At 38.9% G+C, this 18,375-nt stretch overlaps 1 protein-coding gene across 1 annotated transcript; it reads left to right on the forward strand.

Annotated features, from left to right (window-relative positions):
- Positions 1-10,538: 10,538 nt before the first annotated feature.
- Positions 10,539-12,816, forward strand: ankrd33aa (ankyrin repeat domain 33Aa). The gene is made up of 4 exons (XM_059332359.1): positions 10,539-10,796; positions 10,897-11,026; positions 11,110-11,250; positions 11,993-12,816. The coding sequence occupies exons 1-4, from the start codon at positions 10,539-10,541 to the stop codon at positions 12,814-12,816; spliced, it is 1,353 nt and encodes a 450-aa protein (XP_059188342.1).
- The last annotated feature ends 5,559 nt before the right edge of the window (positions 12,817-18,375 follow it).

Consider the following 18,375-nt stretch of genomic DNA (forward strand, 5'->3'; position numbering starts at 1 on the left):
GTTTTCTGCTCCTTCAGCTCTTTTCTCACAGCACACTGTGCCACAGTTTGGAGCCGAGCCACAGCAGCCCGCCTTGTTCTTTCCTGACACACAGGAAACCTCATGCATATGAATAATTGATCCTTGAAAAGAGGGGCATGTTTCTGTCTGGACAGGAGCCTCAGAGCTCGTCCCTTCTTGTCCCTCTGCCACCTCCCCCAATTCAAACACGTGAGGTGACAGGTGAGCTGGCTGGGGGTGTTTCTAACTCTTAGTCCAGTAAAAATATCCACCTTGTGCTCTTAATATAATCTTACCCTGGCAACTCAGAGAGGTTTTCTTGGGCCTTCTTGAGCAGAAGTCGTCTTCTTTGTCATCCCTCTAAACGAGGAGTGCAGACGGTGTTTCTCTGAGAGGTTGGTCTTGTCCTGTCCTTCTGTCTGAATGCTGAAACGGTGAGCCGTGACTTCAAGACCGAGCACATCACCCTCCCTGAAATTCTCCTTTCCTGTTCTTCATTGGCTATAGAGGATCACCACCCCCCTTCCCAAAACCTCTCCTCCTTCCATCATTCTCTCCCTTCTTTCATGTTTTCCTCCTCGTCTTCACCACCTGGTTGTTTTCCCAATCTCAAACTATCTCAGTCTTTTCTATATCTCAATCTTCTGGTCTTTCTTTGAACTATCCTGGCACCCTACAGCCTCTCTTCATCTTCGCCCAAGTCTCAGGCAGTGACACATGGATTGTGTGAACTCTTGAGCAGCGGGGCAGCCCCAAATAAGGTATGAATACACAGCCCATGAAGCTCAACTATTTAGGAGACTGTCACCGATTGCACACGCACACAATCAGACACGCAGACACCTTGCACAACTCCTTTTACTGGAGTATGAATGATTAGTCAAGTAGTGCTGTTAATGGGAAAGATTATTTGTCATTAAAGGCTGAAGGTTCGCAGCATTGACAGATTGACGATGACGAGATTGCGCAGCTTGTACAATGGAAACAAAGGTCATGTTTTGCAACTTCATTCATGTTTTACAGCCAATATGAACATTCAGGGAACAAGGTTGTTGATCACATGTCATTGAGAATTCATCTGTTTATTACTGCTAATAACTTAGCCCTAATGATCGTGCTATTCTCATGTTAAAGTCTCAGACAATTAGAGCTATTTAAAAGTTTCACTGCAACATACATCCAAGAGAAACACGTAGACCATGCTTTGACTTATTTTATCACTGGGCATGGTTATTGTGTGAATAAGTTCACAAATATGAGATGAATGGGAACACGTAACTTGGTCATTTATATTTATATAATTCATATGCACACTGTGACACAGTTATGAACAATAGCAACACAAACAGAAAAGGAGGAGGAGACAAGAGTCTCCAGCTACATAATGGTGGAAACATCTACAAGATAAACTGGGCCTCTTGTCAATTCTATTTAACTAAACGGTTGCAGTTTTAAACACGTGATTAACGTTGTGAAACAAAACTAGGTTACTGCCTAACAAAAAACATCAATGTGGGTCGTAAATAATCTGCTTGCACCTATGGCCATGTTCAGCATCCTAGTTTTTTTTTTCAAATTTTTAACTAATGATGACACTTGACAAAAAATAGGGAATCACAACAGACATTTAAAAGAAAATAAATATTCACACAAAACCACAGAAGTCAACTTCACGGTGGCTCTAAAGGACCAAAAGTCAGTGGGATTCATCCCCTAGAAACCATGAATGTCTGAATTTCATGCAGTTAGTAGTAGACAATGATTAAACAATTGATTAAAGCCATTTGGAGATAATCAGCATCAGATGATGTCTGCTGTTCAAAGTGAAAAGACTCTGCACTAACATTGTTGATTTATTTTGCATTTATTTAAGATTAAAAAATGTCATTCCGTCTCAGAAAGAAGGAGATGTTTCTATCTGTTGATAAATGATTCCTTCACAATTTGTTTTTTTATTTATATTTTACAAGGATTAGTTTTCATCACCTATGGACATTTAGGTGAGTTTATTTTACTGTATTTAACATGTGTACTGCAGACAGAGTTTTTAATGTTGGCATGACACATATTTTTAATTTTTGTTTCTATTATTTTATCTATTATTATTTTATCTAATGCTTGTTCACTGTTTTGATGATGTTCTCTTATTTTTGTTTTAACTGTTGAATTGCCTCAATGATATTGTATTTTGTAAAGCACCTTGTAACCCTGGTTTTGAAAGGTGCTCTAGAAATAAATAAATAATAATAATAATTATACATTGGTATATTATATACCTTGCACTCTAAATATCAGCATCGGCCACTGAAAATACTACCACTACTGCCAATCTCTACATTGGTTAGATATTTCAGTCTGCTACCAATTGCAGACAGGTCATCATTTTATTAAACTTAAGCACAAATTCAATCTTGTTCAGTTCTCTAACAGATGTATTTTCAGTCTGCCCAGAAAAATAGAAATCAATCATTTTTTTCCAAATGACATTTCTTATATTATAGATATTGTTGAAGTCTCTTTTACTAATACTATGCGTTAAGAGTGTGTGGTTGTACTAAAATTGCTATTTTGTTAAAGAAATTAGTTTGGACAGATGCTGTACCTGCTTCTATTCAAAGGGTTTATTTAAGTTAGGCTTTAGGTAGGTTTATTTAAGTTTGTCAGTTGACTCTCAGGCAGTATAATATAAAAACTAGGATCCAGAAATTCTGTAAATCTTTGTACAGCTGAACTGTCCGAGGCAGTGGGGGTTTTCCATATTTCAGACTGTACAAAATGTTTCTACAGGAATATTTTTAGACAACTTATGTCTCAGAATTTTTAACTTAATTCCACTGAGCCCAAGTGCTGCCTGAGATCCTCATGCTGTCCTGTTTTGGTCATACACAGTCTGAGCTGACGGCAAATTAACTGCCTACATGAGAGTCTCTGCACAGCGTAAAGGTTGCCACATCAGTGTGTTTATTCTGTGTCTTTCCAACCATTTTATTGTGTAATTATTTATTGGCCATATTTTTGCAGGGTGCATTCCCAAAAACAGACGTGAAGGATGAAAACTATCCCACAAGTCACGTAAAGACATATCTCCTTAAAATATTGTTTGAAAAGCCTCTACACCCTTCCCTCCACTGCACACAACCCATGTCTTTGAGCTCACGAGCAAATAGAGGCTTGCTGAACACAGAGAAGAAATAACCTCCCAGGAAGAGGAGGAGTTGTCAGTTTTCAATCAACACACCTGATGCAATATGAAACAGCACACCTGTTTATGATGATGTTAAATGTTTGATATATATATAATGTAAACAATAAAGCTTGCAAAGTATTGGAAGAAAAACAACAAAAGGCTGTACTATAAACTCATCAATGTCAAGATAAAAAAAAAATCTAAGAGAAAACAAAATAGCAGCACATTAAGGACATAGTTTTCAGAGTTTCTAAAGTGTAAAAAATGTTCCATTAGCATCAAAGGAGTCTGCTGCAGGACATCAGAGAGTTACAGTAATGGAGAAAAATATATCAAGAAATATTCCCTTTGGCAGAGTATTTTTCATCTGTACTTCATCTTTAATATTAAACAACACAAAACCATAGAAACACAAAGACAACATTTATAAAAGTGGCTTGTGTCTGAATAATTCCCATCTTTGTTTCTACTTTTAGTGTTGTCTCCACTTCTACAGGTTTTATCAAAATAAATATCATCACAAGAGCATTTTTTACATATAGATATATCTAAAACATCCAGATTACATTCTAGCAGGTAAGCAGAGAAATAAATTGGTACATACTGGTACATTATTAATACATGGTATTTAAAATTAACCCATTTGTGCCCGCAACTGAAATGTTTTATTTCCCTTGGAAGTGTTCTCTGGGCTGAAGATATTTTAAAAATCGGTTAAACCATGTGGATGAAAAGTATTTCATTATATTTAAAGGGGAAAACAAAGGCTAAATATATAATGATAATTGTTGGATCTCAGAAACTGCAAGGAGCTCAATCAAGAAGCCTATTAAGTATTTTGTTAATATCAAAGATATGCACACATATGCAGTGTAAAAAATCTAATAAACACAAAGCAAGCTATTCCCCATATTTTTCAAAAATGCTCACTTTGTCTATAATAAAAGTGTGATACAAATGTGATACTTTTAATTCCATCGAAAATTGTCAAAGTTATACTGCCCAAGAGTATGTCCATACAATCAGAATAAATGTGGCATTTTTCCTTTTCATAATAAATATAATCTTTGGCACAAAGATAAATTGAAATTAAAAAAATCCTGCGAAAGGGAAAATTGTAGATTGTGGTTTTGCCCTTCATGTTTTTCAGGTCATTCTGCAGAGACTCATCTCTTGTTTTTCATTAGATTTTTTATTGATAAGTTTATACTACAGTTGTTATTTTCTGGGTGCATTCAAATATTTTGCTATTTTTTTGTCATATCATAAACAGGTGTGTTGTTTCTAATTGCTTAAGGTGTGCTGATAGAAAACTGGCGGCTCCTCCTCTTCCGGGGTGGTTATTGATTCAGAGTGTGTTTGACATGCTGCTGTTTGACTGAGTGCTCAGGCTCTGTGCAATGAGGGGGGTGTTTAGGGAAAGACACCTTTATATGATGAGATAGAATAGCTTTTATCTTTATCGGAGTACAATAAGCCACTGCCAGCAGGGAAGACCTCAGAGAAATTACTGGCAGAGGTGAAAATGTGAGAGTGTGGGGGAAACACTAAGCTTGGAAGAAGCAAAGATTGCTTTCAGCAACCACTTTGTGAACATACAAAGTTTCCACATCACTCACACCAGCCATTAGCACAAGGTCAAGTCTGACTGTAGACACGTCAGAATCACTCTCTCTGAATCAGGGCAGCTAAAAGTGAAGCCCACAAGCCTGATGGACCCGATTCAAATCAGGCTCACTGTGGTTGCATGTGTCTCGTTCCCTAACATCCCTCTACCACCTAATAAAGGCAAAAATGCCTTAAGAAAATAATAAAAAATCAGACTTGTTCTGCATTCCTATTCCAATATAAACACAACTCATTTGATTGAAATGTTTTAAAAAATCTCTATCTGAATAGGTTTTATATTTCCCTGAGCCAGGACAATGAAATATATGCTCAGTAATCACTGAATATCACCTTGCATTATCAGTCTGTGAGAAAGAAATTTGAATAATGGAGTGAAAGAATGCAACATATTGAAGCCATGGTGCTCATATTTAGACTCCTGTGCTACTTGTTCCTTGACCTGACCTGACCCTAATCTGGCTAATAAGATTAATTTCAGTCTGAAATGAATAATTTTCTTAGTGTGCAGTATTTGTTACTCATTATTCACCCAGTCTTAAGTTAAAAAAAAACACTCCAAACTTCACTCCCCATTATTTTTTTCTGCCACATCAACCAGAATCTCCTCCTTGCCTTACAATGAACAAGTTCAGCTGCTTCCCCCCTGTTTCCTTCCATTCATCTGATCCCTGCAGGCTTTAGATGCTTATGAACAAGTAGAGTGTGTGTGTGTGTGTGTGTGTGTGTGTGTGTGTGTGTGTGTGTGTGTGTGTGTGTGTGTGTCTGTCTGTCTGTCTGTCTGTCTGTCTTTTAACCGCATAGCTGGAAATAATACAGCAGATGCCCACAGAGTCTGAGCAAAGTGCTGGTAAGACCGGTCATGGAGAGACTGCCAACAGTCTAATATTAGCTGAGCACATGGCTGTCTTTAGAATCAGTCACTAAGCTGGCTAAACTTAGTTCATTGCTTCCCAAGCCTCTCTCCAAGTTCTCTCGCTCCACCACAGACTGACCACTGACCTCTGCTGGGTACTCTGGTGTCAGGGGAGAAGCTGGCCTGCCTTTTGCAGTGATGAGTTCATGATACGTGAGGAAAATAACTCTGACCTTAAAAAAGTACTATTAGGAGGTGGGAATCAGAACAAAATGTTCTTTAACTCATCAGATCAGTCATTTGTAATGAATCTCAGATTTCCAGACTGAGGTAAACAGTGGTGCTGTTAGAGCGTGCAGTGCTGCCATCGCCTGGTAAAGCTGTTAGATCATTCTCGCATATCTAACAGGATAAAGGAAAACACACACCCACTTGTGCCAAACAGACTTCCCTTTCCTCTGCATATCTTCCTATCAGCTTCATTGCTGTTTCTTTGACAAATTATAAATCTTCGCCCCTAAGCATGCCCTTTCTTCCTCTTCCTGTGTTTCATATCAGTGAGGTGTCAAACCAACCTCAGGCTCTTGTGGCTAAACATAGCACCTTTTGAGTAATGGGTCAGGTTAGAAGTCTGATGGTTCTCGGCTGAAGATGCAGCCTCTGATAAGGAACTGGTCGCTGCATTTGATGGGATTTGTTGAGATTACGTTGCTGGAGGTTTGTGCGCTATCAACAACTTGTCTCTGTCGGTTAACACTTCAGAGCAGATCAGCTACTATCATTCTCAGGATCAAAATACTTTTGAATGAGTGTTCAATTTGTCACAGTGGCTTTTCTCTGTTATGACAGAGCTCTACGAAGTTGGACATCTGATATTGAAGTCATGATGCTTGTTATAAGTGCTTGCATGAAGCATTTGATAACTTGTTAATGGTATGTTCCACTCAAAGTGCAAAGTGTAGACATGAGTGAACACGATGTGCCTTTAAAGTTTGTAGATATATTTAGAGGTGATGTAAACAGCAGCTGTGATGATTAATTTTATGGTTATTTGCCAAGTGAAAAATATATATACTGAAGTATATGAAGGTATATTTCTTGTGCTTTTAAGTTGTATAACATTGAAACCACTTAAGTTGCACTTAATGTACTGAAATGTGTACTTAGGTTTTATAGTATTAAACCTATATTCCTCAATATTGTGGGTACTTTCAACTACTAACATAGTATGCTAGTGTTAAAATATACTTAATGCATCAGAAGTACAATTTTGCAAATGTAAAGAAGGGTATGCTGACATTAAAATAAAGCATTACCAATATATTCTGAAAACAATGTATATTTGCTTTTAATATACTGTCAGTGCATTTTAACATCATCTAACCGCATTCAAAGTACATTTACACTGTGCTGGAAATGTGGAAAAAGCTTACTGAGGTATATTTTCTGAAAGCATTTTAGCATAATTTCATGCACTGAAAGTACTTTGTGTAAAATTGCAATCACTCAGGTTCAACTAAATGCATTAAAAGTTGTAGATATACCCTAATAAATTATTACATTTTGTAGATATGATATTCTAAGCACTTTAGACTTCAAATACACAATAAGAATATCTTTTTGAGAATATCTTGTCAAACAACATAAACAAGGCTCATCTACAAACACTGCATTACCCACTTTGATCAGCAGGGGGTAGCATGCATCCCTCTAACAGAGAGGAGCTGTTGCATAAAGCAGGCTACACTCAAATGAAAAAAGTCACAGATTGGCCCTACTCCAGTTCACTATCAGGGTTAATCTATTTACATGTACCTTTCAAACCATGTGACCACGATGCTATGAATAAACCTGTTGACTTGATATTCCCGTCCACATATGGGATATGGATATCAAAACAAAAGGGTTATGATCACAGTTCAAGCAGAGGACGTGAAACTAGTTATAAAAAAAGTTCATTTAAGCGTCTCAGGCTGGTTCCTTGTAATTGGAATATAAGATTAGTTGGGATCTTCAACCAACTAAATTAAACAATGTAAACCAAAATGTTAGACAATTAAATGAACTATTGATGAAAGTGTGTGTACTGAAACAGTCTGCGTTGTTTGTTCTCATGCCTTATCGTGAAAGCACACAGATTTTGCAAATCACTTGCTTTCAACTTTTACAGCATCTGCGTGGGGGAACGATGATTTGTTTCAAAGCGTCTTGTTTTGAGCATTTGTGTGCATGCATCACAGAATGCCCATGTGTTTCCATGCATGTCTCTGTGTGTCATCCCTGTCATGGGAATAATTACGGGCAAAGCCCCCTGGCTTAGAGTAACAGCAGGGTTAGTTTGTTGTCCCAGCAAATGGATTTCCATGGGAAAACAGACCCAAGATGCTGTCTCCCTTCACAGAGACACACTGAAATTATTCAGGCAGGGGGTCCTCAGCAGCACAGCAGATTTAGGAGCCTCCATGATTCAGTCACAGCACTTATTTGGGACATTGAGAGAGGTTTTCTCTCACATAACAGACGGGCGGCAGAGTTGTGGATGAACCGATTCAGAGAGAGCTGTGGAGACAAGTGAGAGAAGAGAGAGCAGCCTAATTCAACAGGCAGGAAGGGGAGCAAGGTTGGCTGCTGTCTGTTTCTTTTAATCCTTAATCTTCTATAATCAGGATGAGAGAGAGAGGGAGAGAGAGATGTTGCCTGACTTAGGACAGCAGAGCCTATGTTGGGATCTGGACGGATTGCCTGATGAGACAACCTAACCAGTAGGAGAGATGGAGGGAGGGGGAAGCTATTCAGCCCGAATCAGTCTGGGAAACTTAAACTTAACCAGTTTCTACCAAGAGCCAACAGGAAGAAGGAAAGTCCAATACATGAAGATGGTTTAACCACTTTGTGCAAAAGGAGAGAGAAAAAGAAGAGGACTAATCCATGGCGGGATTGTTTTCAGGTGAGACTTTACTATTACTGTTTTTTTTCACTTTGCACTTACAAATTGTTCCACATTTTTTACATCTTCACTATGCGGCTCATATTTAGGATTCACAGAAAGATCAGATTACAAGCTGTTGCTCAGCAGGAACTTGCACAGAAGGAGGAAGAGAGAAAAGTTTGTGTGATAGTAATCTTCATTGTTCTGCAAGACACAATGCTGAAGTGGGAGCATATGCTTGTGGGATTATGGAGTTTAGCAGTCCTATCTGGCATTTAACGTGAGCTTACCCAAAAGATGCTATTACTCTAATAAATTGTCAGCAGGTGCAAAGCTGCTTCTGTGCAATCTGTGAATTTGTGCCTTGTGTGGTTATGGAGTAGTGATGCATGCACGGCCAAGGCAGCTTGACGACTGAAACCCTCAATCCCTCACTGGAGAGCAATCAGCTCTGTCTCACGATCATTTGCAGCTCCTTCAAAACATTAAGAATGATGAGCCATCACTTCCTAAGCCTGAGCAATGACAAACAGTGTCATCACTGGATTAAGAATATACTTCTGTACAATAGTTTATTGATTTATAGCAGAAAAACCACTGGTTACCAGTGCACTTGTACTACAGAGCAGTGTGTCATGGTTAACACACCATGACACATGCTGTCACTAGTCTGGCCTCCTGTTGCTTTCAGCACCATATGGCCTTCCTCAACCCAGTACACTCCTCCTACTATGCCTTCATTCAAACACAGAATTAATGTTGGCTTTTTACATTTCTGCAAACTACAGCATATGTGAACATTTCTGAACTGCTGCAACCTGTACTCATTGTTGCACGTGACTGTCGCTGCATTAAACACTTAAAATACGTGACGAACGATTTAAAACACTTTGGTTAAGGTTAGACACCAAAACCACTTGGTTGTTTGGTAAAAAGAATAGGGTGAGGCTTAAAAAAACAAATTCCTGGCATAACTTACAACAGCAAGACACAAAACATTACTTAAAGATCAACAGGATGCAAACATCAGTGTCCGGGTTTTAAGTTGGTTGTTGCCATAAGAGACACATTTTGTCAATGTACAATAAAATGCCGTAGGATCTAAATATAGATGCAATAGAAATATTTACAATGAAATGTATTAAATATTCAGAAATACTATGTACAAACAGTGCAAGGTAAAAAAAAAAATACAATGCAACAATACTATAAAACACTAGTGAGACCCACTAGTGAGACAGAGGCCCACCCATCCAATGGTGGGCCTCGTTCACATCGCTTCAACTGCCAAAAAACTGCTTCAGATCAATATATCTGTGGTTTGCAGATTGCTTGCTTGGCTGTTCATTCACATGACTTTTACAGAGTGAGCTTCTTCCAATGTACAGTGTACCTGACCATTGACTATATTTATTTGTGGATATATATGCATGTTTTCCAAACAAAATTAAATGTTTAGAGTCACAACATCTCAAACTTTTTCTGTTTTATCATATGCTAGGCTTCTGAACAAGCATTGAATAAAAGCATGTTTTCCACTTAGCTTGTAAATCAGTCTTATGGATCAGCCTCTTTATCCGGCAGGCGGAGGTGAGGTGAGCTCATCATCCTCTTTAGGCACCATGCCTTATACACATGGTCCTCACAGGTCATCAGATCTATTTAACACACTAACCTTAAAGGCTGCCAGTGTGATGTTGTTAGCCTTGCAGTCGTACCAGAAGTAATGTAAGATGCTTATTAAGGAGAGAAAATCATAGATAATGCCACCTGAGATGGCACTAAAGAAATGCCTTTCGCTCACAAATATTTTCATTGAATCAGGAAATGTTCAAATTCAATTTGTGTCCACGATAACATCCTATAATTTATTTTTCAAGATGTGGGCAGTGCGCAGCAGACCTGACACCCAGGTGTGATCCCAGGCAGAAGGGGGTCCAATGGCCACCGCAAGTTATGACCCCCACCTGGGCGAAGGCCCATCGGAGGACTCGGAGAACCTCCTGGATGATTCTGACTCCGACAGTGTGCTTTCTGATGACTCAGTGCTTCCCGACTATGAAGAGGAAGAAAATGATACAGAACCTGCGAAAACGTTATATGAGGCCTGTACTAGGAATGACGCTACATCAATGAGCAGGATCCTGGAGAGAGGGGTCACTAAAGATGAGGCCATGGAACTGGACATCAATGGCAGGGTAAGATGGATTTCAATGTCCTTTTTATCACACAAGAAAAGTCACTTTGACATGTAACAAATCTAAGTTTTATGAATTTATCTCCGTCGTTCCCCCTCAGAATGGACTGATGGTGGCGGTGGCCAAGGGGTTCGTAGACCTCGTCACCCTGCTGCACACATGTCCATATATAGACATCAATCACCAAGACAATGATGGAAATACTGTCCTCATGATCGCTGCACAGGCAGGTATGTCTGACATGTACAACACATAACCTCAACATCTGGTCTCAAGTCAGTCTGCCAAATTAACATTTTTATTTTCAATCAAGGTTTCATCACCATTCTAAACTATATCCTTAACTTCTACTCTGGTGTGGACACTGAAGTCAGGGATCCTCGCGGCCTCACAGCCCTCATCAAGGCAGGCCTGCAGGGCCGAGAAGAGTGTGTGTCCTCCCTGCTAATGCATGGTAATTTTATTCTTACATATAAGACTTCCAATAAGCAGTTTTTCTTAGCTCAGAATGGTGGAAGATCTGGTGTGTGCACACATGGTCGATAGATTTATACACCGCTCAGATTCTTACAGACCCTAAGTCATGGTACGTATCAAATTGTTTAGGAGAAACTTAAATTGGGATGAAACTATTGTGTACAATTTGTGAATTTGCCGAGGAAATATACCAAAAACATTACACACGATATACAGGGTAAACCGGGACATCTGATCTGTGAACTAATCTGGTCTTTCTCGGGCTGCAGGGATTAGTTCTCTATAAACTGTACAGGGACACATTTAGAATAACACTATAAAAACATTCAACTACATTCTATTAAAAGTTAAAGTACATAAAACTGGAAACTAAAAGACAAACTAGAGCCATTAACACATCTGGTGTTCTTTGACTTGTTTTAAAGCCTTGATTATTTATTATTAGTCTTTGAAATTGACATATTTTCATCTGATAATCCAAGCAAATCCACAGAGCCCTTACCTTTTTTTATTGTTTTCACCTAGCTGCAATCTATATCCTATTTCAACATGCTGTATACATACACTATATGTCTACGACTTATGCCCCAAAAGTGACCACATGGTGGGGTAATTTTACATTTTACTGAAGGAGAAATTCTCAGTTCCTCAGCATCCAATGATTATTAACTTGTGTCCATGTTCTTACTCGTGTCTGCTATTATCGGTTTCATGCACAGGTGCAGATATGAATGCAATGGACAGGGTACAAGGGAGAGGTCTGAAGGACTGGGCCCTAAGGACAGGAAGTTTTGAGACTCTTGGAAGACTGCGCCGCCTGCAAGCTCATCCTGTCGCTGAGCAGTTCTGTGAGAGCTATGTTCCTGAGTGGCCTGAGCTGAAGCATCTGGTAGCAAAGGTCACTGTGGCCAAAACAGCCGGTCAGAAGCTGAGGCAACAATTAAAAGACAGTCTTTCTTTCAGCTTTCCTCAAGACCCCCAAGACAACGGGGTCATGGACCATATGGTGCGGATGACCACAGGCATCCACAGCCCCCTGATAGCCACTGGTTGCCGTCCACTCTGCCCCAGCAGCCCCCCGGAGATAGGCAAGCGGCGCTTTGCCTTACCTGAACTGCTTGAAAAGTACAGTACCAAGGAGTTAGAGGAAGGCCGGGTGTCCCACAGTAAAGGCTACATCCCCACCTCAGCTTCCGCTTCGGTGTCAGTGGGAGAAGGGTCGGGATCTCTGACCTCCTGCTGCCAGGAGCTGGAGTGCAGAGAAATAATCCCATCAGGTGGCATAAAAAGCTACCTTCCCCATAGCATGGCACATAGGAACAGCATCTTCCCGTCAGGTTGTATTCCAAAAATTGAAGTGACAAGATCTGGGGAGCCCACTCCAAAGAAAGAGAAAAAGAAGAAAAGGCAGAAGGGCTACCTGGAGCCTCCTGTCTGGAAGTACAAGCAGGCCAAGGAGGAAAGAAAAGAGAAGAAGCATCAACAGGGAAATGACCAAGAGAAAAAACCCAAGGGGTCCAAACATTCATCAAGCCAAAAATGAAGCTTTCTCTTTTCCTCAGAATTTCACTGTGATAAAGTCATGCAAAAGGGACAAGCATGCAAAAAAAATAAGTTCTGCTTTAACAGAAGACTAAAACTGCATCTACTTTGGAAGTAAGCAATCGACAATCAAAATACATTGATGGATTTGAACTTTGGCTTGGGAAAGACTTGAATTTGCAGATATGATGTATCTTTCAGCATCTTTGGAAAGCTGAAAATTATGTAAACCATATTTATTTGGTTCAGGAGGTCATCAATAGTCATCAGCTTCATAAATATAGGTTGGAGTGGGTTTTTCCACCTGGGAAGTCACACAGCAGTCTATGAAATGGGGCTATATTAGCATTTATTTTCACCATGTTTTGGCATGGCTGACTCCTACCTCACAGATTGGTAAATAATGTTGAATGGAGATGCAAAGGTATTCTGACCACCTGCAATGATATTATATTGAAAACAGTGTACACTACATATATGAGGATTTTTTCTATCTCTGTATTGTGAATTATTTCAAAGTAGTGTGTGATCATGGTTCTTAACTGCAACGCATCCAAAGCAATAGCAAATACTCTATATACAGAACATGTGAGCAATGGCCTTCTGCAAATTAGTTAATGTTATAGTAAATCAAAAAAGACTGATGCAGAACAGAGGAAGCAGAGCAACATCTGCAAACGTTGTCCTCTGCTCTTCTACAAAATATGCTCAAAGAGACACTTTGCTGCGTTTTTACTAGACAATGCAAAGCTGAAGCTAAATCTTTGTTCTGTTTCAACTCTGCAGTGAGAGTAATGCTGTTGGCAAAGATTCAGAAACAGGAAGTGAATTGCAGCTATCAAAACTGCTCTGTGAGTTGACAAAATAATTTGTGTACTTGCGCATTTCCTACCATCTCTCAAACATGACAACCAGGGAGAATGAAGTCCATTTTATTGCATTTTATAAATGAAATAAGTTTGAGTTTTATCAGGCACTTTTCTTTTCCAAAGGTCATTCAATCTTCTCTGTATGCAAAATGTAGCATATACCGGATGCCTTTATTGTGTCTTTTTAAGATCATTTTAATACTCAATCTAATACTAAAATGCTTAAATGTGGCATGTGAGTGATATTAGCAGCGATATTCATTCATCCGCCTCAACCGCTTATCCAGCTTGGGTTGCGGGAGGGTTGTAACAGATCCCAGCTGACACTGGGCGAGAGGCGGGGTACACCTTGGACAGGTTGCCAAACTATCGGCAGACACATATAGAGACGGACAACCATTCACGCTCTCATTCACTCCTATGGATAATTTTAAATTCACTAAGCTGCATGTCTTTGGACTGTGGGAGGAAGCCGGAGGATCATGGGGAACAGGCAAACTCCACACAGAAGAGCCGCAAGCCAGAAGCAGTGATACCATAAATGTAAATTATTCATTTTTTACATTTTTTTCTGATCATGAAAAAAAACAGCTCACATTTATTCAAATCATCAGTCTGCTGGTGCTTAATATACCATGTTTGAGCTTTTAAATGGACACCAGGAATGCTGATTGCAATTTACATCTCACATGTGCAGTTACAATGCAAAGCAAAGTGTACATAATGTTTCTCAAGGAATCTTTTGTTAATACGCTGGGACATTAAGGATCTGTCAAGGCAAAAAACCTCTCATGGGATCCAGCTTGCATTGAGACATTTAAAAATATTTTGTGTATAGATCAACTTGGTAATTGATAAAATCAATCAAATCTCATAAAGCTGTAACAAAATATATTAACGTGTTATCTATAAATGTATTTAGATACTGTTCTTACAAAACTCAGGTCTTCTACAATCTTGATAAAGTGTGAGACAGGTGGAAATGTGTTTGTATGCAAGTGTGGAATAAACTGACTGACCTTTTCAAGTGAACTTGTTTTTCTTGGCTGCACTTTACCTCTGCATTGGTGCTCTGAAATAATCACAATACTGTAATATTAGTGTGGTTCCTTGACATGATACATATTTGTTCAGAAATGGATTTTAATGCTCTTACACAGCTCCCCTGAAGAATTTGCCGATTTGATGACATGAATATAATGTATCTGCATGGTAGAAATGTATCATTTCCTTAACAGGCATGCACGTGATTGAAGAGCCTCTTGTCTGGCACGTAACCTTGGCTACTCTCTCACAACAAAGTTACTTTGAGCTTCTTAAGGAAGCCTATAATGTGCTCTCTGGAGTGGCATGGGATGACTTTTGAACCCAGGCCTGTAATCTTTTAATCCAATGTCCAGTATCATTATATAACAATTAACTTTATTGGTGCCAACATAAAATCAAAATAATGACTTTGTGTTGAAAACATCCCTTTGAATTATTTCTATTAAAACTCTTCAATTTCATGTGAAGATTTAAAATTACATACATCGACATAGAGCTAGCGAAAGTATTCAAATACTGTCATATTATATTTTTAGTATTCTGGCTCACTTCCTCTTCATAAGGGGGAACTTGGTGACTTGAGGTCACGTTTAAAATAAATGCCTCTAAACTTGAATGATGAAACACATTAGACTTTGACCATGTCTATGGAGACACATTCTCAGACAGTTGTAACATATAGGCTTAAATGGGGCTGGGCAATTAATAAAAATTGGCATACAGAACCTCTAACCAAAGTAATCTTGCCCATGATGATTATTTCCATTATTTTCTAACTGAAACACAAAGCATACTGAGCAACTCATTTGGACCCATTTTGGCTTCAGGGGAGACCACACCAGACAAAAGAAGTCAAATGTAAACACTATGGAAAAATTGTTGCAAAATGCAAGTTATTTAATTTCTACTGTTAAAGGTTGATTTCTGCTTAAAAGTGAAATGTGACATTTTTATTTCAAGCGATGCTTTTCAGTTTGAAATATTCAATAAATAACCACAAAATAGTTCATTTGTGTATTTATGATTTTAAAGAAATTAAGGAAAGACATGCATTTGTTCATTAGAAAAAATCTTCCAGTGCAATAGTTAAGCATATTTACAGTAGAATTGGGACCATTGAGATAAAATATTCAATTAATTGAGATAAAATATTCAATTAATCATGATATTGATTTGAGGTTGTATCGCCCAGGCTTAACCAGATTGTACAGAATTTGACTTTTGAAAATGAGGGAAAATCACACTGAAGCATGTCAACATTACATTTTAACTTAAAGGGATAGTTCAGTTTTAATTGAAGTGGGTTGTGTGATGTAATCATTACCTACAGTAGATGGCTGTCGACACGCCCTCAGTTTGGAGAAACATGTTACTTCAATTAATCACTTTTAATGTGCTGTCATCTTGTCCACAGCAAAAATATTTACTATTCAATGGTATTAAAGTGGGAACAAAACAAGTCTTTTAATCGAGAATTTGCTCATGAAAACCTCACGGTATGAAAACATGTCCGTCAAAGTAATATCTTATATTACCCCTACTCTCATAGATTATACTACAAAAACAGGCTATTCATAAAAACCTTAAGGGAATAAGACCATGTGGCTCTTTGAATCACAGAGATTAGAAGAAAAAGAAAAATAAGTGCTGCTGATTAAAAAAGAACAACAATTTGCTCTTTTTTCCCTACATGACAGCTGATGTGAGAGCTTCCAGCTGTTTCTTCAGCCGTAAGCCAAAAACGGACAGATTACAGAGCCTGAGAACAAGGGGGGGATTTATATTACAGACATGAAGACATCTCTCAGGCTCTGCTGAATGAAATGTTTTCGCACAGCCGAGTCTGTCTGGCATCCAAGAGTCTAATGTATTTGCCATTAAGAGACACTTTGACTGCCACCAGAAAGGCACTTGAGCACCATTGTGTCCTCAATTTGAGGAGATACATGGGCTGTATACTCACCAAATATAATAGACGCACAGATTAGCAGGGTAAAGTAGTTTTCTTGAGAAAAAAAAAATCTTAAAGTCCACTCAGAAATGTGTTTTGCTTATCTACTTCACATGGCCGTTTTACTTCCACTGTGCAGAATGATGTATGAAGGCTGTTTTTGCTTTCGTCTGCTGAAGGTGGAAAGTTTCTCTGGGCTTGTATGTAAGAGTTTATAGCATAACTCATAACTAGTCCCAAATGTGGAAACTTGAAACCTTCAGTTTACGAACACTGAGAATGGACTTTTCAGTGAAGTAGAAGACAGCTTGTGGCCAGCAGTTGAAGCAGCGACAACTGAGTCTATTTTTATGATGACAGTGTATCAAACGACAACATAAAAACAATGGTAAACGCTTGTAGTGATGGCCTTGCAGACAATTATAACCTGAATCTGCAGCTCTGTTCATTCGGTGGTTCATGAGCCTGGAAGACAGGTCAGGGCTCGGCTTTACAGAGCCTCATAGCAGCTCATTGCTTGGTTGACCGACTCACTTCATTGCTCTAGTATCATTGTTTCTGACCACAGCAGGCAGTTGTTTTCAGTGACATGGCTCCAAAAACCCTTCGTACACTACCAGGTCAGCTGACAGACACAGTTAAAGTATACTGATTATTGTGGAACAGCAGCTAAACAGCCGAACATTTCCATCAGGAGTTGGTAGAGACCAAAAGCAGAGCAAGAAAAGTGTGAATATTGGACAATTTGCACACTTTTTTCTCCCTCCTCTGGCAGTGGGATTAATTACACCAACACTATCATGTTTTTGATGTATGATGTAACAACTCTGGTATACTGTGACTACTCCCCATTGGTGCACCAATGTTAGGCAAAAGAAAATGCAGCAAAAGTGCCTTCTTGGGTGCCTCCATGGATAAAACATGAAAAAGCATAATACCACCCTTTCAGGACCGATACAGCTACTATAAGTATCTTCAGATACCAAAATAAATCAAATAGTCTTTTTCCTTAAACAACTAAGATGTTGAAAAAAAAATCCAAAATCCTCATGCTCAAACTGTGAAATAACTACTCCCCTAAAGGAAGCAATACATTCCCGACAACAATACATCAATATAACACTAACTGCTCACATGACACATGCTGCTCACCTCTGTATGGCAGGTCACCCAAAGTTTAGCATCTACGTGATAGTTTCGGTTTATGGATTGGATTATACTTATTGGCCCGATACCAAAACTGAATATCAGATCAGCAGCCTTAAAACAAACTTGATGAAGTGCCCTATAGGGTGCCCGTAAATTAAGAAAACAAGTGCCCTCAAGGGTGACCTTAGATGGGGGGAAATGTGATGAGGTGGCTTCAAAATTATGCACTATAACATATAGGCTACCCTGCATGCATGAAAACTTTCAGCACACTGTGGGCAGCTCTGCCACTTAATAAAAGTATAATAAAATTATTTGTCTAAGGAAAGCATTTTCAAAACTGAAAATGTCTGAAAGTTAGAAAATACATGATAAAGCCTCCATCTGGTCCAAGAACTCACAATAACAATATGACTCTAGTTAAAAATGGAAGGTGCAAAGTGGGTGAGATACTAAGCAGTTCTTGTTTTAGCACAGAGAAATGTTATTATATGGTGGGGTCTTTGAAGCACATTCCTGTCAGTGCAGTGTAGACAGCAGTCCA

This window comes from Centropristis striata, chromosome 5 (genome assembly GCF_030273125.1).
Source record: "Centropristis striata isolate RG_2023a ecotype Rhode Island chromosome 5, C.striata_1.0, whole genome shotgun sequence".
Lineage (NCBI taxonomy): Eukaryota > Metazoa > Chordata > Actinopteri > Perciformes > Serranidae > Centropristis > Centropristis striata.